At 39.9% G+C, this 27,742-nt stretch overlaps 1 protein-coding gene across 1 annotated transcript; it reads right to left on the bottom strand.

Moving 5' to 3' along the window:
* Positions 1 to 59: 59 nt before the first annotated feature.
* LOC140230362 (ribosome-releasing factor 2, mitochondrial-like) lies at positions 60 to 27,511 on the bottom strand. Its single transcript, XM_072310510.1, has 18 exons — positions 27,397 to 27,511; positions 22,911 to 22,965; positions 22,266 to 22,391; positions 21,755 to 21,880; positions 18,589 to 18,677; positions 17,621 to 17,770; positions 16,743 to 16,931; positions 13,167 to 13,247; positions 12,233 to 12,381; positions 10,835 to 10,975; positions 10,021 to 10,120; positions 9,109 to 9,340; positions 8,220 to 8,296; positions 6,897 to 7,035; positions 6,211 to 6,396; positions 5,104 to 5,270; positions 2,815 to 2,946; positions 60 to 1,417 (listed from the first exon to the last, which is right to left on the bottom strand). Exons 1-18 carry the CDS (start codon positions 27,430 to 27,432, stop codon positions 1,289 to 1,291), a joined length of 2,304 nt encoding a protein of 767 aa, XP_072166611.1. The 5' UTR covers positions 27,433 to 27,511; the 3' UTR covers positions 60 to 1,288.
* Positions 27,512 to 27,742: the final 231 nt, after the last annotated feature.

The following is a 27,742-nucleotide window of genomic DNA, read 5'->3' as shown; positions in this document are numbered from 1 at the left end:
TGAAACAAGTTTTGTTCAAGTATATTGCAATATCTGCAGGTTTTATATCAAATCTCACATTTCAAAATCAAATTGTATATCATATTCAATTACTGCCTGTACAAGATTTATTTCTTACATGATACCTAGATAATTGGAAGGGCAGGAAGCCCATTCTCTGTTTCACCTCTATGAACACGTAGAATTATGATTCTGGCAATGAATCAATCCCGTCATCAATCAAAATTTAAATTACACTAATATTCATTCGTGACAATCACATTACACCAGCAGTGGTACATGTATATATGTCTAACATGCATTGTGGTCAAGATGGGGAGGAAGCATTTGTGTAATGCCATTAGACTAGCTAAAAGGGGTGTAGGAATGGGTCACATGCTGTGCCCTTTTTGGTAGAAATGTGCATCCAGCTCTGCAAAATATCTAGAAATGAGATTTGGTATCAGAGGGCATTTGCTGTTCAGAAGTTTATGCGGTGAGTCTTTGCTAAAATTGCCTTGTGAGGAAGTGGTAAGAAGTGATATCCATGACCATGTGTCTGGTAATTTTCCTCTTGAGGCATCTTCCACTTATTTTGAGATATCACGGTCTAATCAGAACACTACAGTAACATCATGATCATCGCTGAATGTAGCAGCACTTTTACTGCACGAGTTGATAATCTCAGTTACGCATGAACACATAATATGGTGGTTATTCTTCCTTTGGACTTTTGCAATGATTGGCTGAGGGAGCAACCCCCATTCCTTCAAAGAGAGAGAGAGGGAAGCCCATTCAAGGACATTTCTGCCCTACTACTCCCTCTCTGATATTAAAATTCCCTCCTTACATCGCAGTCACACAGTTCCTTTTCTCCCTTGACCATCAACAAATCTATTGTCCATACATGGCAAGAAAAGTCCTTCTGTGCAGCAGACATAAAAAATGTGTTCACCAAGTTTCAAACTCCACATAATTCATGTACTACTACACCATATTATATTCAACTTTGTCCACTCGGATCTGTTCTCATGAAAATTCCACTGCCCCTCCATGAGAATTGTCTCTCTCTGATGTGACAAGCCCACTGGCGAGAAAACGAAAAGGGAAGCCCAAGTGACGTTTACGCACTTGCATGAACTTCTCTATCGTGAGGTTAGGCACCTATGTATGACTTTTGGTACCTGCAACCAAGGATTGGACATTTCACCAATCCTATACCAAATTCTGAGATCTCCATAGACCCTGGTTCCTTAGGCAGTGGGTGGGTTAAGTCGCATCACTCGTCTGCTGTCAGCCGCTCGTGTCATCATAACATGCCGGTCAGTTTCTTCACCACCACTTCTTGCTCTGCCTGTGACATCTTGGCGTAGGACGAGAACTCCAGGGAGCAAGACGCGGTGCCAGACGTGAGTGACCGCAGCGTCGTGGAGTAGCCCTGGTAGGAATGGGAGTTGTGAGGCAAAAACACATCATTAGATGCTGTCTTCAATCCACTGACAAACACATGCACAAAGTGTGAACTATGGCTACACTAAGAGCTAACACTTCCAGCAAAGCAGAGCAGCCTGTTTCTACCACAGGAGTCACAAAAATTGATCTCCTAATCTCATGATGAACAGAACAAGAGAACAAAGACACAGCAATCTCCATCACCAACAAATTCTACTCATCTCTACCTTGCCCAGCTCTGCTCGCCACTCTAAATGTTCTTAAAAGTCCATCAAAATTGTTTATAAGTGTAGAGCAGCTAGAGCTCTAGTTTTCTGTGCAGAATCTGACTATGCCCTCTCATGATATCAGTTACGGAATGTAAAGCTTCAAATTCTGTAAAAAACAACAAAAACCCTCGTCTATTAATAGGAAAACCAATCAACCAGCATACACATATCAACCAGAAAAGAGCAAGACAGACTCCCTTGTTTAAATATTTCAGTGATGTATTTCATTACAGATCCTTGTCTTAAAGGACAAGTCCACCTTCATATACATAAGGATTGAGAGAATGCAGCAATATTAGTAGAACACATCAGTGAATGTTTGAGGAAAATCAGACAATCCGTTCAAAAGTTATGATTTTTTTAATCATCTCCGCAGTCACTGCTGGATGAGAAGACTACTACAGTGTATAATGTCACATGCGTACAACGATATAAGGAAAATATAAAGAGAATTTCACAAAACTATACTTTTTGAATACAGTGCACATTTCTTCGACTTGTTACTGACGTATATTAAGGATAATATTATTCCCCCTGCCTTCTGAAAGAGAGATGTTGAGTGCTCTTTCGTTATGCGAGAAAAATGGAAATATGTTGAATTTTCTTTATTCTTTCTTTATATCGTTGTACTCGTGCGACATCACAAGCCATAGTAGTCTTCTCATCCAGTCATGACTGAGCAGAAACTTAAAAAATTCATAACTTTTGAACGGATTGTCCGATTTTCCTCAAACTCTCAGTGATGTGTTCTACTAATCGTCGCTGGGGCGACAAGACCTTGTATCTACAAAATGTCAAATGTTCAGGAGAGCCAAGAAACATGGCGGCCAAAGCACTATAGCAAATGGGATAGCCTTTCCTTTGACATGCCGTGGTGGCTTCATTTTTGGAGTAACACAGTTGGGAATTGGACAGGACATAACTTAACATATTATTTGACTATCAATCCAAAAAAGTCATTTTCACCAAAATTGCAGATACAAGGTCTTGTCACCCCAGCAACGTAATATTGCTGCATTCACTCAACCCACATGTCTATGACGGTGAACTTGTCCTTTAATCCTGCGACAATGTCATGATGCATGACACCAATGATCATCTGGTATATACTAACCATCATTTCTGCCAAGGGTGTGGTTGCTATGACAACCCTGCTGTCCATCCTGTTCTCCACATCCAGGACATGACCTCGTCTCCTTGCCATGTCACCAAGGACTGCATGAAGTCTCTCTTCATCCGTGGTGATCTGAAGCATTTTGATCCATTGAGGACGGTTTGATTTTGCAACAATACGCATTTCACATACATTTGTAGATGCTTGCCCGAGTATACTTGGGACTCATCCTCAACGGGTTAAAGTGAAAGCACAGTTCTTATATGCCTGCAAACTGTCAAAATTTGCTCTAAAAATGTAAACATATATGCATAGGAAATATGTAGAAGAACAACATAATACCATTATTCAAGTTGGAAAATGACAAAAATTTGAAATATCCTGACAAAAAGGTTCAATGGAAATACTACTGTCTCAGAGCATGTCAAATCGTGGTTGCTACATAACTTTTTAAAGTCAATTATCAATAATCAACAAATCAGACAAACTTCTGTCGTTGCTGGAGGTATGAAGTATAAAAGCAGTGTTGGGAATAGATCTGGGTCTCTAAAAGTTTGAGTATTCGATTTGAGATTTGATATATGTGGTTGTTATATGATATTTTTTTTTTTTTTTTTGTATAGTGAAAATGATAGCTGATTTGGCTGACTCCCTTTGATATTTTTGAGCAGTCTATTTAAGTTTGGTGTAGGTTTTTTGAATAGTTTGTTTTTCTCTTTTTTGGGGGTGGGGGTGGGGTAAAAAAGTTACAAACTGTTAGTTGATAGTAAAGTAAAAGGTAGGTAAGCATATTGTTAATTTATGTAGTGTTTGAGTATCTGATTTGAAATTTGGTAAGAGTTATTATTATCATCATTATTGTTAATGGGGCACATGTATGTTATGTACATACATAAATATGTGCATATACAACCGCAGGTCTATTTGTGTTTTTTGATACTCGAAATCAATTGCTTTCTGCTGTAATTATTTATGTGCAATTAGTTGTTGATGGAATATTGTATTTCAAAAGAGAATTGTATTTGTAATATATGAATATGTAATAAGGCTCAATTTTTTGGATAGACTGTTTAATGTGAATGATTATAGTATCGTATTGTTTTGTTTCGTTTGTATATTCACATCAAGAACACGCAATTCAGCCTCTGGGCTGCTATGTATTTCCTTTTGATGAAATAAACCAAGATCTATCTATCTATCTAAACCTTTCAAAAACAAAGTAGAAATAACAGCCAGAGCTGTCTTAGTGGCCACTGAAAAATCCCTCGCACAAAATTGCTGTGTTACAGACCCTTTATAGGAGTCGCTTGCCTTTGACCCCGTTTACAGTGCGAGGCTCGGCCGTGGCCGAGCCCTCCTTCATTTCAGTGTAAACGCGCAAAAGGCCAAATACGAGGCCAAAATTGGCCGCGCATTTGGCCACGCTCTGGAGGTGGTCTCGGCCGCGGCCAAGCCGCGGCTGAGCCCGGCCTCTTCTTGATGTAAACGCAAACTGGGCCAAATGCGCAGCCAATTTTAGTCTGGCTTCCAGACCCTCTGCCCGTACTCTTTCGCTATTCACGATATCAACCCCCTCAACGTCAAAAACTAGTATAGTTTAAGGTGGTTTTGTCCTGTAACGTCCTGTATTTTATGCTATTGTTGAAATTCAAAATGGCCACTGACTTGTCTATAGTGGCCACCTGTCTATTGTGGCCACTTTTTCGTTTCCCTTGGGTGGCCACTTTAGGCAGGTTTGACTGTTAAAATCATTACATTGTTACTTTAAAGGGATAGTCCATCCTAATATAATGTTGCTTTGTATGACAACAGAAATATCAGAGAAGTACATCACTGAAAACTTTGTGGGAAAGAACAGGCACACAACAAAGTTATTTTAGTACCTAAAAGTTTTGATTGGTATAAGGGTAAATTATCACTTCTGTGTGAGCAGCTCTCAATTCAGTTGGTGCAGAAAAATTCACCAGTTTTCACCTTTCTCCTCAAAGAGCCTTTTTTTTCAGACATGTGCTTGGTATAAATGAAGTGCAATACATTTTTCATGTCCTCCTCAGTGGAAAAGTTCTGTCTGTGCCCAAATGTTTGAGAACAGGAATGCAATATGTCAATATGAGATTTCTAAGCATGGAGAGAATGACAGACAGACAGCCATGAAGACAACCTTGACTAACAACCTTTGAATACATTGCCTCTTGGACCATCAATCAATTGATGTATGGACAGACGGCTTTCCTTGCACATTTCTCTTTCGTACCAAACTTTAGAAATGACCTTGGAAATGTAACAAACCTCCACATTCATGACAGGCTCAAGGACGGAGCCGCCAGCCTGAAGCAATGCATTATGGACTGCCTGAGAAGTGCATGCTGCCACCATTGCCAAAGATGTGCCAGGCGCGACTGAGAGACTCTCGATCGTCACGCAGATGCCGAGAACAGGGAAACCTATGACTGGACCTGTAAATAACGAAAATTACAATCTATATCAGGATGCGAAAAAGAAAATTCACAAATGGAAAACACATGCAATATAATGCTGCTTGATCTCAAGTACTGTAAAACAAATATGTGGCATAGAACTTTCACAAATCACCTCTGGCAGTTACTACATTGTGTAGACAAACACACTCGCACACACTTTACTTTCATGAATCTTGGCTCCTCATGTAATTCCTGAAAGTTTCATGCACAGAAAAATAATTGGTTTTACAGAAATTATTCTACATGATGAAGTGTGATGTTCTGTTCTAGTACAGCCTAATAAACTGCAAGTTACTGTAATTGGTTACAGTAGCTGTACATGTGTTATCAGATTTTCATAATAAACTGCATTGACTCACTGCTCATACGGGCCCGAATTCACAAAGGTGGTACAATTGAAACCATGGTTTAAAGGTAGGGGATACCTTTTACAGACCCCCCAAAATGCAGCAAAACATTAAATATGAACCTCAAGGGACTTGTTTAGGCCACTGCTGAGAAATTTTGAAGTCAACAGTTATCTACATTTGAATAATGCACAAAACTCAACTTCTCAGTAGTTCTGTGTGTCAGCCACACTTAAGCTTTTTTGTTGCAGTCTTCTGTATTTTTTATCTATAAACACAAATCTAAAAGTATAAGAGCTGATGTAATAACATATAGAGTGTGTGGCAAGAATGTATATAGAAATGTTTGTAAGTTTTGATGAACTTTATTCACAAAATATACATGATGGACACACATGCAGTGCATGGGTCTGCAAAGGTAGCCTAGTAATGTACTGGAATTTACGGTGAGCCCCGAAAAAAAAATCAATTCAAAATCTAACGGTCAATAAAAATGTACTAAATGTTACCTTCCACTTTCAATTGTACCACCTTCATGAATTCGGGCCAATGAGTTCACTTTATCCTACCCTGTCTGCAAGCAGCAAGTGCACCCTCATGAGCCGCTTCCTCAATCTCATCCAGCGTCCTCTTGGCTCCCTCTTCCTCATTGACCACTCGTACCTGGACGGGATGGTTGTGGTCATCCAGGGGCTGGATGGAGACGGTCACTGTGGCCTGGTGACGCTTGCTGCCCAAGACCTTGTCCAGTGAAGCTGCCCATTAAAGCAAGAATAGTGGATGTCACAAATGGGAATTCTTTACTCCGCAGCAATGCATACTCATTGTCACTACAACAGCTTTGCCTGTATGGAAAATATATTCTCATGCATGGATAGTATTTTGTAATACACATAACCTCTAAACTTGACATATTTTATGTACTACTCATAGCCAGCACTTCTTAAGATAAACTGCCAAGTTATGCAATTAATGCATTAAGATTAAAGCATGTTGCATATTACTGTTTGTGTTGCAGTTTTGAAAGCTTCTGTGAAACCGTAGTGGTCACATGATCTTTCTGAATCATAAATTACTCAGTTAGCATATGGAGCCATTTGCACTTGTATTGTCCCAAAGAAAAGCAGAGAGTGAGGTACACGTGGTACTTGTAAATCATATGCATGGGGATAGGGGGTAGGGGTAGGGGGTAGCGGGTAGGGGTAGGGGGTAGTGGTAGGGGGAAGGGGGTAGCAAGAATGATACTAAATCCTACCAGATCCAGACCCTGAGGCAGTGCTTGTCTCCCTGTAGCTGATCTGCAGGGGGCCCAGCTCCACATCAATCTTGTACTCCTTACGTATCCTGTCCTGGATGATGTCTAGGTGCAGCTCCCCCATTCCAGACAGAATTAACTGGTGGAAGCACCGCATGGGTGGGAGGTAGAAGATAAATGGGTACAAATTGGGGTGACAAGACCTCATTTTTCATTAACATGATATACTCAAAACCTCCTAACTCTATGAATTTTGAATGTCCAAAATACTGATATGAGTTCTAAAACATTACATTTATCAATGTACATGTAACAGAAAACAATGTTTCTACATTATCTGATGTCAAAATTGATATCATTTTACCAAATAAATATTGTGAAAATGAAAAAGCTTTTTTGCCCTTATGAAAATTCATGAATTTTTAGATCTGAGGTCTTGTCATCCCAAGGACAATATGCTCATTCTCCCATATTTATTGAGAATACGCTAGAATTAGCATACTGAATAGCAGGAGATAAACTGACAAGATTTTCCACATAAGTTTCCCAACCCATTAGTGTGATTTAGAATCAGCTTTATTAAGAGCATCTACTTTTGATTACTGAAAGAGAAAGTGGGCAGTCTTTCTGTTATACTTCAATTAATTTCCGCCTTATCCTCCAGACAGCATACCATGCATCAAAGACATATTCCATATCTTGTGATCATAACTTGAACCCTGGACAGATGCCAAGTTACACAGGTTATCTCATTCTAGAACTATCACCCATATAAAAATTGTGACTCCAATGCATACAAAACTAACACGGTTTCATTTATGGCAGATTTCAAATTTCAAGGCATTCAATACATCAGCCTTGAGGCATTCTACAGTTTGGGGAAATCACTGATACGAACTATGTACACTTTGCTTGCATGCTTCTTGCCCAAATGAGTGAAGTCTGTCTGTCTAGAATGCGCAAGTGAATTCTATTCAAGAAAGTTACAGTAACACAATTGTTTGTTTGTTTTTTGTTTTTTACTATGACAATCATTATACCAATCTCATTTAACTCACATCTGGTATACAATCGTTTCAGCAGCGCATCGTCAGCAAATATTTAACTCAACTTTGCTTGCTATAACTCTATAAAGAACAAGCGGGAATTTGACAAATTATTGATCGTGATCAGGTTATCTTATATCAATACCAAAATGCCATGCAATGTACAATGGGCATCAACCCCTCCTATTACTGTCCTTTGGTAAACAGACAAAAAAAAAGAAAATCCTAACAAACAGGAAGATGATATTGCAAATCTTTCGAAGAGAAGACGTCATACCTGGCCTGTGTCCTCATCCGTCTTGACTTGCAAGCTGGGATCTTCTCTCTGCAAGCATTCTAAGGCAGCTTCAAGATCTGTAAAGAGTATATGGTAGCTTTGACATTTTTTTCTCTCTTTCTACTTTGCATTATCAGCTTTCATCTTCCTTTCTGTCTTCATAATGATCTTACTTATTTCTACCTTTTCTAGCTGCCTCGGCATTCAGTAATACTCCCTTTTTTTTCTTCTTCTTCTCTTTGCTTTTTGACAATTCAATATCTTAAATGCATACTTCAATATGTGGAAGTCTTGCTAACCATCAAGCTCATTTCTTTTAGATATATCATACTGGTGATAGGCAAAGGAGTGATTTTATATTGATATCTATATGCTCAAAGTTTGATATTTATATTCCAGACATTTTGATTGAGCATATATCATGTGCAAGAAGTTTTGGAAAAATGTTATTGCACTTTGCGATGCTTGTAAAATGGCAACCATAAAGCATTGTGGCCACCAGTAGGAAATCAATCTGTGAAAGTGACAGTAACTCGAGACGTGCAGTCATCATCACAAATGGATCACATGACCAAGAGTGAAGTATGCAGAGTTGTCACTCCATGTGGTATTTGCTTGTATGAGGTGTAACCTTCCTTCATGCAAAGTCAGGAACCACAAGTCACACCCAGTGATGTTTATGTGGTAACATAATCTTATTATGCCAAACCTGTTTTTGTTTTTTGTTTGATTTGACTGATTTGTTATTGCTGTGTTATTTTGTTCTAGTAACAATATATTTACAGCCTCTCAGTAAAACAGCCTAACTTATACAAATGTACCTGGCTGATTGAGGGCATTTTAGCATGTGATTGAATAAAATAAAACAAACACACAAATCCCCTCTCACCCGCTTGGTAGGCCTGGGAAGGAGGCTCAATGGTGCAGAAGAAGACAGGATCAGGGATGTTGACTGCCTCCAAGAGAGGGAGGCAAGAAGTCTCATTCTCCTCTCCGTCCTCACCACCATCATCCCGCCCCACCCTCTCCTTGGACTGGGACTCCTGATGCTGCTGTCTGAGGCTCTTTCGGGCAGTGTTGTAAGAGGCTTTGGATGCAACCAGTGTGTCTCCTGTTACAGTCTTATTGTCATGAGGAAAAGCATGATAACAGATTTACCGAATAAATACTACTGGTAATACTGCTACCAGAAACTGTACAAAATAGTTACAAAATTTGTTTTAAAAAATAGAAATAATCACCATTATACAAAAAAAGAAAGAAAATTGCATAATACATGACAATTTGTACAGTAGACGAATAGATTTTCTGCAGTCAGATAGACTTTCAAGGTCTCAACTGACGACACATTTCTTTGATCTTTATGTGTTGGCCACATAATGCAAGATGTTTACTCCTACTACTGCTGATCCCTTTCCTCTTTGAGTGCAGTTTGCTTGGAAACTTTCTAAAGAGACACTCCTCAAGGCATCTCCTTTAGCATTAACATCCCGAATCTGAAAACAGCTACTGTCAATATTGATGGAACCACGGAGCTTGAATAATGTTTTATAGTAAATGCTCAGAAACCCCCCCCCCCAAAAAAAAAAAAAACAACAACTGTTACATTATAAACTCGATACAATCATATTGAGAACAAAATCAAAGTTGACCATATTGTGTGAGTGAGCTTTTCCTATACTCCAGTCTAAACCCTCTGCTTTTCATCACTTGGTATAAATATAGACAATCTTTGTCTCTATGAGAAAAGTATCTATGCCACAAAGATTATTTTAGAGTTGTAAAAGCATTTCTTTCCCACCTGCTTGAGACCAACAGCCACAGCTATATTGCCTGCAGACATACTGGACACCTCTTGGAAGCTGTCTGCCAGTACGTACAATAACCGACTCACTCTCTCCCTGCATGGTGGGGAAAATCAGTATTAAAACATACCGGTAGGTTTCATGTATTTGGAAGACAAAACATATCCCAGCATAAGCAAACAGGAATTCCATAAAGGAGGGGGGGTGCAAAAAATATGCTGGTGCCACTTCTGGGTTTAGTCAGCTGACAAGCTAAAAAAAAAAATACTGAAAATAAATAAATATTAAATGAATAAATAAATTTTTGGGGGGCAGGTGTCCTGTTTCAGTTGTCTTTATTTCGTTATTTTCAATCCATACTCAAAGCTGTTAAATCACCTCTAATGCTTCTCACACTTGTAGCCATTGTATTTGCCATATCACAATCAAGGCTCAAGACAGTATGGTTCCCTGTTTGATGTCTATTGTGTGCTTTTTGACCTCCCTCTTTAAAGGAAACCAAAGCCCTAATATAAGTGTGGATTGCGTGAAAGCAGCACTTTTTGTAGACAGTCTGATCAGTGATAGTTTGAGGAAAATTGGGCAATCAATTCGAAAGTCATGAAGTTTTGGTGCCATCACTGCTGGATAAGGAGACTACTAACCTTCATGACATCATTATGGACAGCATTACAATTTTAACTCTGCCCTCAGCATGTCATCAAATTGTCATCAAAATAGGACGTACAGTGTAATTCAGACAAAAGTCACACAGTTTGTTCAGACCCAGCAATCAACGAATGAGCTACGCTATCTGAATATCCAGCTTACGTGCAGTTTCTACTGGCATTGTAGATAGCGGACTGTGGCTTCAGCGTTCCCGAGTAGATCCTAAGGAAGACGAGGGCTCCCCGCTGTCTGTCGTGGATGACCTTGAAGGCATAGGCACACATATCTGTGCCATAGATCTGACTGGGTGGGAGATTGACATTGCCAATCAAAGGAGGACATCAAAATCATTCTTCATTTGTAAAAATCCTCATTCATTAGAAAAAAAAAACAAGAATTTCAAAACCTGATTTCTTCCAGCAGGGCATGTCAATTCAACTCCAGTTCAATTCAATTCAATTTAGTTATGTCATAAAATCACATTCAAAATATTTACAGAAATGTGTGAAACAAAGAAGGAAATCACACAAAAGCCTGGGCCTAGGAATTGGAGCAACTCTGTAGAATAAAATATCTGCAGATAAATGATTTCATGCCTAATCGCACATCCTGACCATCAAAATAAACACCTACTGCAAACCTGAACACTATGGCCTTACACACACTTGGAGAATTAATGCATAAAAATAACTGGATTTTCATCAGCTTGGTACTGCAGCACAGGTTCTATGGGATTACAACTGTGTAAGGCAGTAGGAAGAGCTGGCAATCCCTGTTTATTGGCTCTTGTATCGCAGGATATAAGAGAAGTGGCAATATACAGATGAGAAGTGTGTACCAAGGATCCACATCAAAGGCAAAACTGTAAATTCTCCCAGACATCTAACCCTCTTTGAAACCTTGGTGATTAACTTTACCTGCCAAACTTTTACATCAGCATTTAGTAATTGATCCATCCCAACTTCACCCCTTTATTGTAAAGTTAGCAAGCCCACTCAGGTGTAGCAATGTACCTCAGGCTTTTTTCATGACACAATAGGGATTAGGATTAGGTCATCTCTATTCACAATCAGTTTCAATCAGTTTCCGAACACCTGTGACAAATGGAGTAGAAATACTCCAGCATGCATGTCAATTAGCGAATAGACCACATTAACCCATTCCATACTGAATTCTGAAATCCCCATAGATTTAATACACAGCCTACCAGGTTCCAGTATGGAACGGGGTAAGGATTGAATATATGTGACGCTTACCTTGCACTGACATACAGGACCAAACAACGTAACACGAAACCAGCCAAATAGTCAACACCAAGTAGTAACAAATGTTTCACAAAACATATTGGCATCTGCAAAGGGCACATACATGTACAATTTTAACCCTTTGTGTGCTTTGAGTGCTAATTGGTATAGAAAACCCCACTGTCCTTTGTACACTGTCGAAAGCCCATGGCACAGAATGGGTTGATTAAAGGTACAGTTTGTATGTCCACATTGTCCACATTGCACTGAGTTTGAAGAATAGATTGCTACTATTTAGAAGTTTTGTGAAACTTACACATGAGGCTCTTTCCTGAAAGTTGGTGATGGCAAGAAACTGTTGACAGAGTCCATGAGTAACTGCACTCCTTTGTTCTTCAGTGAGCTTCCACAGAGGATGGGGATGCCTGTCTGTGCCAGCGTGATACGTCTTATTGCACTGGTGAGCTAGCAGTGGATGGAACAGAGATGAATAGATCATCTAGATGTTGAATGTTTTAAGGATTCCAATGTATTGCTTTTAAAACAACTTGACTTTCAATGTGGGAGCTTTGCAGTCTAACAATTGTGTCATAAGTCACAACTACCAAGGCAGATATATGGCGTAGTAATGTTGCCCTGGACTTCGGCGACCATGTCATAGGTCAGGCCATATAAGACATGTATATTGTCAAGGGGGGGTTAAGCCATGGTTATTCTTGGTTCTGGTTATAGTGGTCATCATGGTTGTAGCTGTATAATGTTCTTGTATCAATGATGTCACAGTCATTCAATATCATTTTTGTATGATGACTTGTAAAGTGAGATAGAACAATTATTTACATGAGCCATTTCCATGCCCTGTAGAAACAGATCAGAGAGGGGTGTTGTGTCTCCTTTTTATCATGAAAGACAGGATTACAAGCCACTTTGGAATTGTGATTCAACAAAATATATATTATCCTTTCCTCAATTAATGCTGGCTGCAGGCATAATCTCTTCCTAGTATTCTCACATTTTGCTGATATGCCAAAGGCTGAAAGAAATATCATTTAAAAGATAAACATCTCAATGAGAGATACAAATTATGCAGAGAAACTCCATAATTACTCCAAAGTGTGACAAACCAAATTCTACTGAAAAACAACAACAAGAATGAACAAACAAAACTTAGATTGTAAGAATGGAAATTGAGGAAATGAAACATTGTAATTTGATTGACATATGAAACAGAGAAGGAAAAGATATCTTACTTCTGCTGCTGAGACTTGCAGTGGATCAAATGCCTCGTCGCTCAGCATTTTGTTGGCAAACTCATCATCCAGGTCAGCTACCTATCCCAGAAAAAAAAAAAAAAATCATTAACTCAGGAACAATGCATGCCAAGAAATGCAGTGCATGGTTGCCTTCATGCCTTGAGTCCTCCATCAGGCAAAGGACAGATGAGGTAACGATGTTCAGATATTACATCTGTCCATAGCAATAACAGATTATTCACTTTCCTTTTTCTTTTTTTTTTCTTTTTTTTTTTTTTGTTACTGGGAGTCAAAACATTTCAAACCAAAGAACGTCAAATATGTTCAACTATTCCAATATAAGCAACAGATGCGAACATATCTTCACATTTTTACATGCGATGGGCCTTTGTTGACCTGATACACTCCAGTGTGACGCGGTCTTAACACACATTATGGCATTTTGAGCTCCATCTCCAGGTGCATTCACACACACTAGAAATTACCTAAGCCCCCTAATCCCTTTGAGTTTTGAGCATCAGTTTTTGCAAAGTGATGCAAAATCCATTAAAGGATGGTGAACGAGACATTAAAATCAAGAAAATCATACAAAAGAAGGTGTCAAAGCAGAGGGAAATGTCTGTTAAAACAGATTTTTTATGTGACTTTTTAAAATATATTCGTACCACTGAAAAATCGCGAGTTAAAACTGACTGATTTACTTCACCGATTTTCGCTCCAGAACGGGCGTCTTTTTCGGGGCCCTAAAATATGACGTCATGACATGGACGAACGTACCCTTTACGATCGAGTGTGTGCAGCGCTAGCTAGCTGTACATCGAGTCCGCCATTCATAAAGCACGTAGTTCTTTGTGAGCGGATGCAATACAATACTGTACCTTGCCTGTCTTTAGTCGCATCTGCTTTATCGGCAGAAACATTTCAATGTCTAATTTTTACCTTATATTGTATGGAAAGACTTTGTCCTTCCTTCTATTGATTGAGTAAGGTTAGACCTATTGACAAAGTTACTGTAGGGTCTAACTGCGACCAGTCCAAACGTGCAGCGCAGCGGCGCGGTCTCCGGGGCTACGTAGGGTCTAGCTGTACCGTGGCGTAGACAGTGCTGTTTGAGTGTTACTGTTAGTGTTAGCGTCCTTATATAAACTATAATAGCGGATAAGGCCTAACATGACAGTTAGGGGGCCTACATTACCGTACTCTGCCTGTATATGCCTGTGAACTAGATATTCTACTACTAAAATTTTACAGTATCCCATAGAAGGGCCTGGAAAGTTACTAACGTTACTGGTAGTGGTACTGCTGCATGCTGGTAACTAGTAACAGTTTCACTGGTGTGGTACAGTTCTAACGTTAGACCCTAGCAGTAACGTTAGTCGTTAGTGTTTATGCCAACCATATTATTACTAGACTAGGCCTAATTTACACTAGTACTGGTATTGGTGAGTGGTAGTGTAGGAAAACACTCCATCTTCATGGTGTTATTAGGCTACTGTCCTCAGTACAGTAAATTTAGGCTAGTCACCGTATCGTACGGAACGAAATTCAAGTCTTGAGACTGCTGCAGTGCCACTGCTGGTCACTGGTATATACTGCATGATGCATGTTGCCAGTGTTAGAGGGAGTGACTTATTGTGTGTTCGTCTATAAATTATGGTTGGTCATGTAACTTCCTACGTATGTACGTAAATTAACTACGACATAGATCTAGTGCATTGGGTAGTTGTATTGTCAACTGTAAGTCTGTATTTAGGCCTAGGTTCCTAACGGTTACTGCCTTTAATTTCTACGATCTCAAACTCAACCAGGGCCAGAACTACGGGGAAAATCAAAGACTTATTGCTATGTCTAAACACTTTCCCTGTAGGCCTAAATTTATATTGTAGGACCTACATCGAGATCGGAGTCAACAAGTGCTCAGCACGGACCTAGGCCTAGGTCTTACGTCAAATTTCATGTGGTCGCTCTTTATATGATTTACAATATTCTGTTACAGTATAGACGCTAACGCCCGTTAGATCTAACGTTAGTCCTAGACATGGTAGATCTAGTAGAGTGTAACGTTAGAACATGTAACAACTAGGCGGTCGATGAGTAGTAGGTCCAACCCTACATAGGCTACTCCACTACGTAACTACACGCAGCCGCTGTCCCGTTGTGCGCAGCACAGTGTCTGGTCAGGCTACTCCACTACGTAGATCCTTACGTTAGCTAGGTCAGAGTTCTTGTTCTACCGTAACGTTAGGCTCTACTACTGTACTAACTAGGCCTATTAAACGGTTACTATAAGCCGTTTAAGAATAGAGACTGAGGCGCGAAAGCGCAAGTAAAAATTTAAAAAGGCATACTTCATGGTAATTCGAAGGAAGATGGATTCAATAAGTGAAATTATAACTCACTTTTGCTTGATAGAGTAAACAAGACACGTACAGATACCTCGGTGCACTCAGGTCATCATGCGGAATTCACACTTTGAATGCGAACCACGGCTGGCGCGGCGTGATACAGAGCGTAGCTATTGCCAAAGTTAGCTAGCGTATCACATCAGCAAGACATCAGCGAGCGCAGGGCTGATTCGTCCATGTCATGACGTCATAATTTTGGTCACCAAAATTTCGCCATCAGATCGGGTTCAGGTGGTCTAAAAAGGGCCTCAAAACACCATCTCTCAATCGTTCTAAAGACATTTTCACCTTCTGAAAGTTAACTATTCATATTCCTAGAGACTTAAGCTTTGCAGAAATATATAAATCACTTTGTTTATGAATACCGACATTTTTTTCTTGTTCACCATACTTTAATTCTTGCATGTGGACACACACACACACACGCACATTAACTTTCGTTATACATATCACAATGCAAAAATCAGTCCCGCATGATTTTGTTTTCAACCATTCTTGATGATCTGCCCTGCGCAGTGTGCCTGAAGAGCATACAGAGACATCAAGGATTTTTTAACCCCATAATGCAGCAACTCCTGTGTGTGAATGCAGCTTTCCATTTTGTCAGCCAGAACACATCACCAGCTGTCTGCACTCAGACACTTAATAGCTTCTTACTTGCTTTTTCATCAGCATTTGGTAAGCCATTCATACTTGAACTAGTTGTAGAGTTAGCAAGCCCACTCAGGTATAACAATATGCCTCAGACCAACAGGAAGGCCATAGTGACAGAGTAGGGATTAGGGGGATTAGTTAATCTCCATTCCTTGACAATTGGTTTCCAGACATCTGTGCCAATGGGTGCACAAATCACTTCATTGTGTGTGCCAATCAGTGTACATTGTGCAAAGCACAGTAAGGATTAAGATAGTGCCCCAGGAAACTATAATAGTATACATTTGTAGCTCCAATCTTCCCACAGGTGCTAATTCTGTCATCACAAAACGAATTGTGCAAATAACTTCAAGTGCATAATTGTAAATGTTCAGCTATAGGGCAAATATTCATCTTCATGACTTGGTGTGGATCGACAACTTTATGGATCTTCTTACAATCTACAATTTTTGTTGTCAGATGACAGCAGCTCCACATCCATGCCTGCTGGCTCTGTGGGTATGGCTCCTCTTACCTGCTCCACCAACTCCACCCTGGCACTCTGGGCTTGTGCCACGAGATGGGGATCATCACAGCTGGCAAGAGGGGACTGCTGAAATGTGGAGCCATCATCCGGACCTTTGTCGGGAGGTCGCCATGTCACAGTATCCATGGAAACCAGATCAGCAACACCCGAGAACTTCTGTGATATGCCGATTGGTACCTGGATAAAATCAGAATTGAAGGTATATACTGTATCATGGACCCGTGGTAAAAAGAAGTCAAAATTGTCAAGACTTTCTTCTTTTGCAGTTACCATAGTGCAACACAAATGCTTACAGCTGATTGGCTGTCAATTCTCATCTGCTGCTACAGTATATAATCTTCCTGCAGTTAGCAACTATTGTAAGGTACACAGTGAAGTAGTACTTAGAAGACAATGGTAAACACAATACTGCTACTGAATTCAAACTGTTTGTGTGCCACTGTGTAAACCCCCTGTGAGCTACATTATTCTGAGACCAAAATGCATGAGCACTAAGCTAGTAAATTTTTCTGGAAGCGTCAATGCTAGAAATGCAGTCAGAAAGTTGTAGAGAAGACTGTACGCTTCACTGTGGTGTACATCCTATAATAAAGCTATGGCTATGGCTCTTTCAATATTTTGTGAGATATTGCAATTTATCAATCAATTTATACATAGCTGTGCACTCGAGCAAAATATGCAAAGTTGGAAAGCAGTCAACTGAGTCGAGTGTAAAAACGTGGCATGCAAAGACTCTGAGTTAATTTGATCACTGCCTTCTTGTTATCTGTAAAGGATGACTTACAACATTCTGACGCCTTTTCATGAGGATATTTTGTTATGACAACTCAAAGGGCAAATTTACAGTTAGTTCGACATGCTCTCACCTGTAGAAGTAATGGCTTTACTTTCAGTTTGTCCCTGATTGAAGCCAGACACATGTCCAGGTTAGCTCTCGGTTTGTCCATCTTGTTGAGGAACGCTATCCGAGGGATCTTGTAGCGATTGGCTTGCTGCCACACGGTCAGTGTCTGTGCCTGAGAGTGGTTCACAGAAGATGTATCAGAGCATCTGGAAACTCCTAAAACTACTGAAGGGTAAGGCAGTAGGGGGATGAATGTTTGGCAGCTTTTGCTTGGAGCAAAAATGGGACAAAGTTGAAGGTTGTAAGGATACTCCTCTCCAACAAGCTTTCACATAGTTCATCTTGATATCTGCCAAATACAATAGTGAAGTCTGGTAGTGTTCAGCACATTCCAGGAAGATATCTACAGTACGTTGATATGGGATATCTACATAAATATGATATATTTCCTAAAATTGGGCCAACTTCTTTGTTGAGAGGGAAATCCCGCCATGCTACTCAAACCCATTGCTGGAAAATAGTGCAACAAAACGGATGCTTGTGTAACCAAAAGAGAACATTAGGAGTATGATCTCAATCACATAATTTGACTTGATCATGGTCATATTTCAACATCAAATAACATTGAAACAGGAAACATAACGTACAGGGTGTACAATGTATATGGACTGCAGCAGCTTCACTTCACATTGCTGTATGTAAGCATACAAGTGTAGGTGCCTACTAGCCACAGCCTTTTCAAAAGTAATTCAAACAGCAACCAGTCATTGAAGAAAATTTGTATGTAAACTAACTCATGTTAAAGTAATTTGTACTAAGGCAATCTACTCATTTCCAAATGTTATGAATTCATCTTTGGACCCATCATCACAGCATGGGTCACACCCAGTATACTCTGCAGCCTCCGCAGCAGTACCCATACAAAACATTTTGAATTTTTAAGAAAAAGAATGTGTATTCATGTTAGACTTGGGAAAGTCAGAACCTCACCTCAACACCAGCTGATGCATCGAATACAGTGACTGCTCCATCAAGCACCCGTAAGCATCTCTCAACCTCGACAGTAAAGTCAACATGTCCTGTTACATTCCATATCGACAGAACATTCAGAGGAGAGAGAAAAAAAAAAGGGGGTTTCAATAATATTTTGTAGTTTCTTGACTTTGAACTTTGCACTGCAGTAATGATAGAATTGCTAGAAAGTCAGAAGCTTTCACTACTGGTATCAGGTAAAATAAGTAGTTCTTTAGTTCTACAGCATCATAGAGTTGTACATGTACATAAGGACTGTCCAGGAGATGATGCATAGTGACACTGTCCTATATGGTAAGAGAAAGAAATGTGTACATCACCTTTCATGTTGTGCTGTAATGGAGTAAAAAACAAAAAACAAAACAAAACAAAAAACAAAACAGAAACAAAATGAAAGTAAAAATTGAGGCTTAATATGAAGGATAAGTGTAACTCACATGACAAGACAGTGATTATGTTCATGTTTTGGGTCCTTTACTTAAAATCTATGATTGATTGCACATGGAGAATCACACACCAAATGCACAATTCTGGCTTCGTGCTGGCAAAGTTTGGCGGTTATCAGTGCTATCAGTCACAAACTTTCATAGATAGGTACCAGTCTTGTAAACCAGGTCAAAGCACATTCAAGCGCAAACAGTTGAACATTCAATGACATGTAGTTTGATGAGAGACTTCAGGTGTCTGAAATCCCCTAAAGACGAATACTTTCACCCGTACTGTGCTTCTGTGTTGTTTGAAGGTTTGCATGGTGAAGTTAATTAGGAAGAAAGATTTGCGGTGACACCATGTGTATGTAGTCCTTAACCGGATCGTAGTTTGGAAGAAGAGCTTAGAAAGAGGAGAAACGAAGAGGGAAGCGACATATGGGGGTTGTGAGGAGGGCAAAAAGTGAAGAGTGGGAGACAGTAATGGGCTGGAAGTTGAAGTTGCACTAGTGGAGACAGTAGAGAAAGGAACACAGAGAGTAAAAAGTGTAAGAGAGAGAGAGAGAGAGAGAGAGGAAAGAGAAATGAAACACTGAGTAAAGGTACACAGCTAGTGAAAGTAGAGCAAGAAGTCTAGTTATAAGAATAACTAGGAGAACCGAGGAACTTGACGTTTCGGGCAGGTTGACTGTCCTTCGTCAGAAGTGAAGCGTGATCTGAGGAGAGGCGGGCTATATATGGAGAATGCGGACCTAGATGGAAGAGGTCGGTCAAGGCGGGCTCGCAGGCGGGCTGAGCGTCGGCTGTTGGTGGAGTGTTGTGGTCGTTCATGCGTTCTATTGTTCTTTGGGTGTGTTAGTGGGGGAGTACATCTGTGATGGCTAACTTGGTTGTTAGTAGGTCGTGCCCGGAGATTGGAGTCCGGGTTGGTAGATGGGGTGGACGCCTGTGGTGTGAATGAATTGTGTCGGTGAGGGCGTCTTCTGGAACCAGCGATAGGTGTGGTCGTGAGTGGAAGGCGCGGTTGACGTCGTGGGCGCTGTTGTGAAGAGGTGGGGGAAGAATTATGAGAGGAAGAAGTAGAGGGGGGAATGTGCTGTGGAGAGAGTGTGTTGTTGTTGTCATTGTTGCTGTTTGATTGTTTGTTGATGAGAGGAAGCCAGATGTTGTTGATGTGGAGTCCAGTATCCTGTGTAACAGTGTCGTGTGTGTGAATTTCTATGGCTTCTCTGATGCGTCGTGTGTTCCAGTTTTTGATGGATGTGATGAGTTTGCTGTCTTCCCAGTTGATGCGATGTTCCGACTGTTGAGCGTGTTTCACGATGGCTGACTTTTCCCATTCCGAACGTCTGTAGCATGTTTTGTGTTCTTTCAGTCTGGTCTCTAGCGATCTCCCTGTTTCACCTATGTAGACTTTGCCGCATTCGCATGGGATACGGTAGACACCTGGTTGTTTGTGTCTGGAGTGCTTGTCTTTGATTTGTTGATCGATTGTGTACTGTGCTTCGTTCATCTATTGGCACGCAGGCTTGAGAGCTTTGTTTGCTGATAGGCACTGATGCTTGGATTTAATTGTCAATGAACAGAGATTACATGTACCTAATCTCCCTTATCCCTTTTGTGTCACCATGACCTCCCTGTTGGACAGAGGCACACTGTTACACCTGAGTGGGTTTGCTAACTTTAGAATTACTGTATGTAGGTCAAGGTGGATGGATTCCTGAATGCTGATGAAAAAGCTTGGCAAGTTGATTAAAGGGCCGGTACCGGGGGTGTTTCATAAAGCTGTTCGTAAAGTTACGAACAACTTACGAGTGACTGGTGATCAGTTCTTGTGCTGAATTAAGGAAATTCTGACAAGTATAGCACAAGAACTGCTCACCAGTCGCTCGTAAGTTGTTCGTAACTTTACGAACAGCTTTATGAAACACCCCCCCTAGGGACACATAAAGGGTTTATGGGCATAGCTCTATGAAACATGATTCAGTGATCGGACGAGAACAGGTATATTCAGCGTGGAATGGTCTTCACAGAGGCTCCAACTAGGAAGTAATGTATCATCCACTTCCACACATACCAGTAATTGCTAAGCTTTTGGTGTTTTTCTTTTAACTGTTACTTTAGGGCAATACACAAAGAGAAAAGTTAGGAAAACATGAAAATAATCATTTTATGAGTGACAGCCAAGATGTATCTAATGTCATTATTTTCACGAGTCTTTGACTGACCCAGTGTTCCTCCTGACTCAAATGTTCAGTCCAGAAATGGGACAGACAGGGAAAATTTACTGTAATTCATATTAGCTGAAACTATTTTTCACACTTTGTCATGATCAGAATGCAAGACAGCTGTAAGGTCAGGTGATATATTCACTCCCACTCCTGTAGCTGCACTATCCCAAAATTGGTCTGAAAGTTCTGCAGAGTTGGTGTAGTTTGGAAGGATTCAATTCAATTCAGTTGCACATACATTATGTCCATCCCACAAAAGTAACACATAATATGCAAAGTTTACATTTGACAATTTATATAATTTACAATACGCAAGAAGTACATCATAGAGTATATCAGTGCCACAAAGCATATATGTAGAATGTATTTCATGAGCAACAATGCATACTTCATAATGGTGACAAGAGAGGGTAGAAATCCTTTCTCAAATAATGCTATCATCTCCCACTTGTCTGAGGAACTCACCTGGTGTATCAATGAGATTGATCCTATGCTCTTTCCAGAAGAATGTGACAGCAGCAGAGGTAATGGTGATCCCTCGGTCCCTCTCCTGGGGCAGGTAATCGGTGACGGTGTCACCATCATCCACATCTATAGAACAACAATTACAACACTTGCACTAATTCCTTGAAAGTCTTTAACCTCAAAGCATCCAATTATTGTCTGCAAACAGGGCACTTGTACTCTACTAAATATGTTTCTTTTTGAAAATCTCCTAAAACAGTGGTTTTGAAACTTAACCACAAGATGAAGATCATAAAAAAAAACACTCTGGTGTACTCAAAAATACAGAGGGAAGATTAATTTGCTTGTTGTTCTTTATTCATCCAGTAAATATGGTAAGTGCTGTATCAAATATTCGTTATCAGACCAGCTGAATATAGCTAAGTACCATGCTTCATGAGTGAATAATGCTAATGAGTCTCTCATTTACAGATATTGACCTCAACAGTAACAGGCATACAAGTATGTTTACCTCCTAGATGTCGAGTGGTTCCAGAGTAGTACAGCATGCGTTCTGTTGTCGTGGTCTTCCCGGCATCAATGTGTGCCATGATGCCGATGTTGCGAATCTTTTCCAGATCTGCTGCTCCATTGCGGCCTAGAATGGGCGCAATTTCAAGAATTTAACCAACAGGAAATGCCACACACATCTAAAGACCCAGGTTTAAATAGTATGTACACTGCTACTTCATCCAAGTTCATCCAAAATGTACTATACAGGACTTAGAAATTGTGGCTGTCGCCATATTGCACATCTATTCTGCATCTATTGCAAGCAAGGTTTTCTTTCTGGGTACACCTGTATTGAATTGAATATTTGACGCTGTATCAAATGGCAGATGAAATTTTATATATAAAATATCATAATCATGCCAAGTAGCTATCACACAAACTGATTTTGATTGTATACCTAACAATACGTATTTGCAGTGGAAAATGCGATCAGCATCACTGCAATACACTTGAGAAAGTTAAAATAATTATAGAAACCATGATCATGAACTTTAGGTCAAAAAGACTTGGAGGGTAATCTCCAAACATTTTTGTGTATGAATCAAGATATAAGTACACTGTAGACTGTAGTACTTATAAAAGAATAATATCACAGAAGACCTACCTGATTTAGTCCTCTGCTGACAACAAAGGGTGCATTTGACCTTTCTCCTTGCAATCTGCAGGAAAGCAGAAAGGCCATTAAGAATTTTAAAAAAAGAAGAAAACCATATAAAGTAATTTACCATACACACAACTAAAGCATAAATATTGATGCCATTATTAGCAACCATACCTCAAACTAGACACAGCCCTGTCGCTGTACACAAGTGTCGCGTTTTGCACGGCATCTGGTAGGGCTATGCACCTCATGACCAGTAGCGTTCGAGCATGGTGCACATCCTCTGATATCCACTGGCAATGTCACTGGTGACCACCTTTGTATTAAATCATGGCATCACGATGGCCTACGACTATGCCTATCTAAATTTATGAATGTATTTCAAATTTAGAGAAAGAGCTTTTTACATACAGTCATGTACTTACAGGCTGTAATGTAGTAAACATTGATTACAGGGCCATTCTTTAAGTAAAACCAATTTTTGAAAAGTGAATTCGTTTTTGTTTTTGTTTGTTTTTTCAAATTTTGAGTTGAAAATTCATACAGGCATTGTCCAAAGTTAGATGAATGATATTCAATTCTTAATTAAGGCTCACATTGTGCTCATTGGCATATATTTGCATACCACACCTATTCAAACATATTGAACCTAAAAATATTTGACACTGACGTAAACTCACAGGCAAGTAATTAACCTGTTCCTCCAACAATTCTCTGAGAGCCATCAATGCCCCCTAACAAGATTCTATTTGCTCATCAACAGAGAACGGAGAGATTGGTAATCCACATGTGTGAAAGCAGTCAAGCGATACATGTACCCCCTTCCCGAGGTCACCTACATTTTCACTCAAACAATGAAAATATCAACTGGGCACAAGGTATGAATAGAGCATGCGCTGATGGGCTCACAGACAAAACAAAACACAAAACAAGGCACCTGAATGGAGTCAGCGAACACAGCAATCTACCGAGCTCGACCTTGATCGCTACATACATCTTCCTATGAGTTTTATAGCAAATCAAGCGCAAACTAAATAAGAAAAAAAAAGGTAAACAATACTATGATATACACAGATTTCCTACAGAAAGAGAGCAAATGCTGATAGAAGAAACTCTAATCTTTCTACAAAGAGCAGGCCATTTTTCTGGGTAGTAACACTAGTGAATAAACATGAATTTAGGCCACAAATGCAGGCACTCTTGTCCACGTTTTGGGAACCTGGTACACTAGGTTCCCTTAGCCACGGGAACCTGGTATACCAGGTTCCCATGAGGAACAGGTTAACATTCAGATTTGATTATCTTTAACCCTACAAAGACAAAGTGGGGCACATTGTGCCCTCGCCATATTTTCATTTGCCACTCCTACTATCCTTAATCTAATTTTAACCAAATTTGGTGACTTTTCCTAAAATTTCATTGCAAACATTTTGATATAATTTAGCCTCATCCAATATTGCTAGCTGCCATGGCAACCCCAAACTGACAACTACCAGTCAGTCAGATTTTGCATGTTTTTCTGTTCCATTTTCAATAAACACTTCACTTGAATATGTTTTTAATTTAAAAAATTCTAGATAATGCATAAAGAAATAGCTGTAAGAGATTTATCTTATTCATGGCTAAAATATCCTAAAATTCCTAGACCTATTCACCAAACTGTAAGTGTAACTGGTTAGACCTAGACATGCAGGTCTGCTAGAATTATAAACATTCTAACATTAGCTTTTGAGAATTTAAGATATTATAGATATAGACTTTGGAAATTGTAAGCATGGTAAGATAATAAATTTAGGTCATGAAAAGTCTCATTCCATGCGAGGTCACATGCGTTACCTATCTTATCTGACCTCTGACCCTTACAAATACAATCAACATAAATTTACATGTAATGTAGAATTCTAGATTCTATTTCTAAGCAGGTAATGCTAACTCTATACAAGTTACAACAAACCCCAACATTTGAAATTGTCACCTGATTTGACGTACATATTTAAGCATGATAAGTCGAATATTATAAGATGGCTAAGTAATTTCCAGCTTGCTGATTGGTCAAAGCGTACCACGTGATCATTCGCGAAAAGTGTGTATCCCTGCACGTCAGTGGGATTTTTGCGCACCCAAATTGTCTAATGCACGGTTACTGTAAAAGTGGAAATTTTCGCAGTGTTCAAATTTTCGCGCATTTCGTGCAACCAGAAACTAGCGCGAAAATAAAATCACGCGAATATTTTTGCTTGCCATATGTGCCTGTGCGTGATGTCTTGATTCCGTGGAATAGACCGGTTTACTAATGATATGCGTAATGACGTCAACCCCACGCGACCCTCGTGATTGTAACTAAGTCGGGCAAGCGAAATAAGCGCGGACGCGCGCGCCACACTGTTTTTGCATTCACGCGTGTATTGTCTACGATCATTACTCGCTGCGGATAATCGACAACTTTTGTTTGCTATAATCTTGCTTTGAGATGGTGTCAAGCTTCAAGTTCTAGCCAAAGTTCGAGTAAGCCATGGAAGAATTGGACAGTTAAGGAATTAACTGAGTATTTCAGGGATAGGGCCTATAGGTGTGAGCACAAGCGGCTACAAGGAGAAACTCATCAAACTAGTGCAACTGCCGTAGCCGATTTGGATTTGCCCGTCGATCTCGACCTCTCCCGGGCGGACACCGGCCGGTCACTGCAGGAGAAGCTCGCTAAGCCTCTGGTAGGCTGCTCGTTCTCCGACCCTAACAAGCTCGCTGGGTTTACATCCAACTTCGAGAGTATTCCAGATTTTGGACTCTTTGACGTGGTCAACTACCTGATCATCAATTGGACTGACTATGACTGGAAACGCTAAAGGGATACAAGTCATTTGAGGACTACCGTCTTTTCGCGGATGGGAGTGTTTCAAGCCTGAAGTTCAATGAGGTTTCGGACACGAGCCCTTTTCCTGTTATCCTTAGTGAGGTTAGGCCGACCGGACATACCTCAACAAACCAACGTACCAGACCTGGGTCGTGATGAATAAGTCAACGGGGGAAATAAATGTTGCCTACTGCGAATGTCAGGGAGGTTAGGTTTATCATTGTTTTTGTTTTTAATTCTAGGTCTAGGCCTACGTCTAGATCTACTCTAGATCTAGTCTAGATCTATATATAGGGCTAGGCCCCCTAACTGTTATCGTTAATAGAAAAATAGGTCAAAATCGTCATTTTATTTCATGAGGTCTAATCAGTCTGAGTCTAACTTTAAAAATAAAAAAATCCTTGGAAACATATCGATTATGACATTCGTTGTCTAGTTTAGATTTCACAATCAATCATAATGCTTAAAATCATTGAAGTTTGAAGTGATGCGGTCATACTGTTGTATGTTCCGTAGCAGCAGTGTTTTCCACCCATTTTCAGAACTACTGAAGACAAAATCGAAGCCAAAATTCAATAAAATCGAAACTATAGTCCAAACTGCGTTTGATCACAGCAGAATTTTCCCTCATCTAAGGTTGGGAATTGATTTAGAGCCACACGAAATGCCAGGAGGTAAAATCGAAGTTGATGCATCGCACACAATTACACAACATACACGTAAGTCTACATGTGGGGACGTGTCGGGGACGGCTGCAGCAGCTGACTTGCAGGCTCGTATCCTTTGTTTGCCCGAGGTTGCGGCCGTGTGCAAAATTAAAGATCTGTGCATACATTAGTAAACCGGCCTATTAAAAACACGCGAAACTCTTCCGACCCGGCCAAGTGCGAAAAATTAGTCACGCGAAAATATCCACTTTTACAGTATTCAGCACAAGCTGGGATAATCACGGAGAAAGCCTACTCTGGACCATTTTCCAACGGTAAGTACAATTTCAAAATTTTTGATATTTGATTTATTTCATTTTTTCTTTCTCATACAAGGTATATTCACCTCGCGTTTGAAATTACTTTAACTTAGCCATCTTATAAAACTTAAAAGGAATAGGATTCTAACGCATTTTCCCGTCGTTGTTCAGCGATATGCAGTGCACTTGAGGTTTCTTCTTCGCATGCACACTCCACACTTGCCTCTGGCTCGTGTGGAGTGCCCATGCTCAGAAGAAACCTCTCGTGCACTGCATACTCGCTAAACAACTCCGCGGAATGCGTTATTCCTAGTAAATCCTACATTAAACCAGGCAGTATGCAGTAAAACTTTATAAATTTCTACATACTTTCAAGGCCTTCATATTAGGCTTTAACCAGTTAACGTTAGAGTTAAATTCATAATATTTTTATGACTCTATGAGATGCTATTCCCAATTGAATTTGCAGTAGAAATCATTTTATTTGTTCACACACGGCCATTGCATTGGCATTGCATTGCCACAAAAACGTTACTTTGCTTAACGTTAGTTACAGGATTCTTCCTCTTCTTGCAACTTGCTCTTAGTCTTGCTAGTCATAAATTTCACTTAGGGCCTACTCATGTTTCATGATAGTCCTACAATTTAAGGCAGTTGTCCAGTGACTTTACCAGTGACTTGACTTTGATGCGATAAAGCCGAAGCATAGCGACCGTGATCGTGAAAGAGACTTGTCCGTCGTTTGGGAACCAGATTCACTGGATGTGGAGGTGTCTTGGGTGTACACACAACTTTGTTACGCAATCAATCCACCTAGCTTTTCACGGCCTTGTCATCCATCATTGATCATGCAGCAGCACCGCAGCAATTTACTGACTCTTGTGGACCATGTAGGCAGACATATTCTGGCTTTCCGAGATTAAGAAAAAGAAAGTAAATGTTTAAGTGTAGATGTATTATTTTGTGATATTTGAGTTAGCTATTAAAAATAGTTGTTTTAAAATAAATAAATTCGTA

This window comes from Diadema setosum, chromosome 7, assembly GCF_964275005.1.
Source record: "Diadema setosum chromosome 7, eeDiaSeto1, whole genome shotgun sequence".
NCBI lineage: Eukaryota > Metazoa > Echinodermata > Echinoidea > Diadematoida > Diadematidae > Diadema > Diadema setosum.
The sequence above is the reverse complement of the archived record's forward strand: the minus strand, read 5'-3'. Positions and strand labels throughout refer to the sequence as shown.

Bases quoted from the DNA above. Each gene is read 5' to 3' on its own strand.
- LOC140230362 (XM_072310510.1), bottom strand. From the start codon at position 27,432: ATGCTTCGGCTTTATCGCATCAAAGTCAAGTCACTG. The intron at 13,248-16,742 runs GTAAGAGGAGCC...TTTCTGGGATAG, and splicing joins GGGTGGAGTTGGTGGAGCAG to GTAGCTGACCTGGATGATGA. The intron at 8,297-9,108 runs GTGAGAGGGGAT...TACTCTTTACAG, and splicing joins TTCCCAGGCCTACCAAGCGG to ATCTTGAAGCTGCCTTAGAA.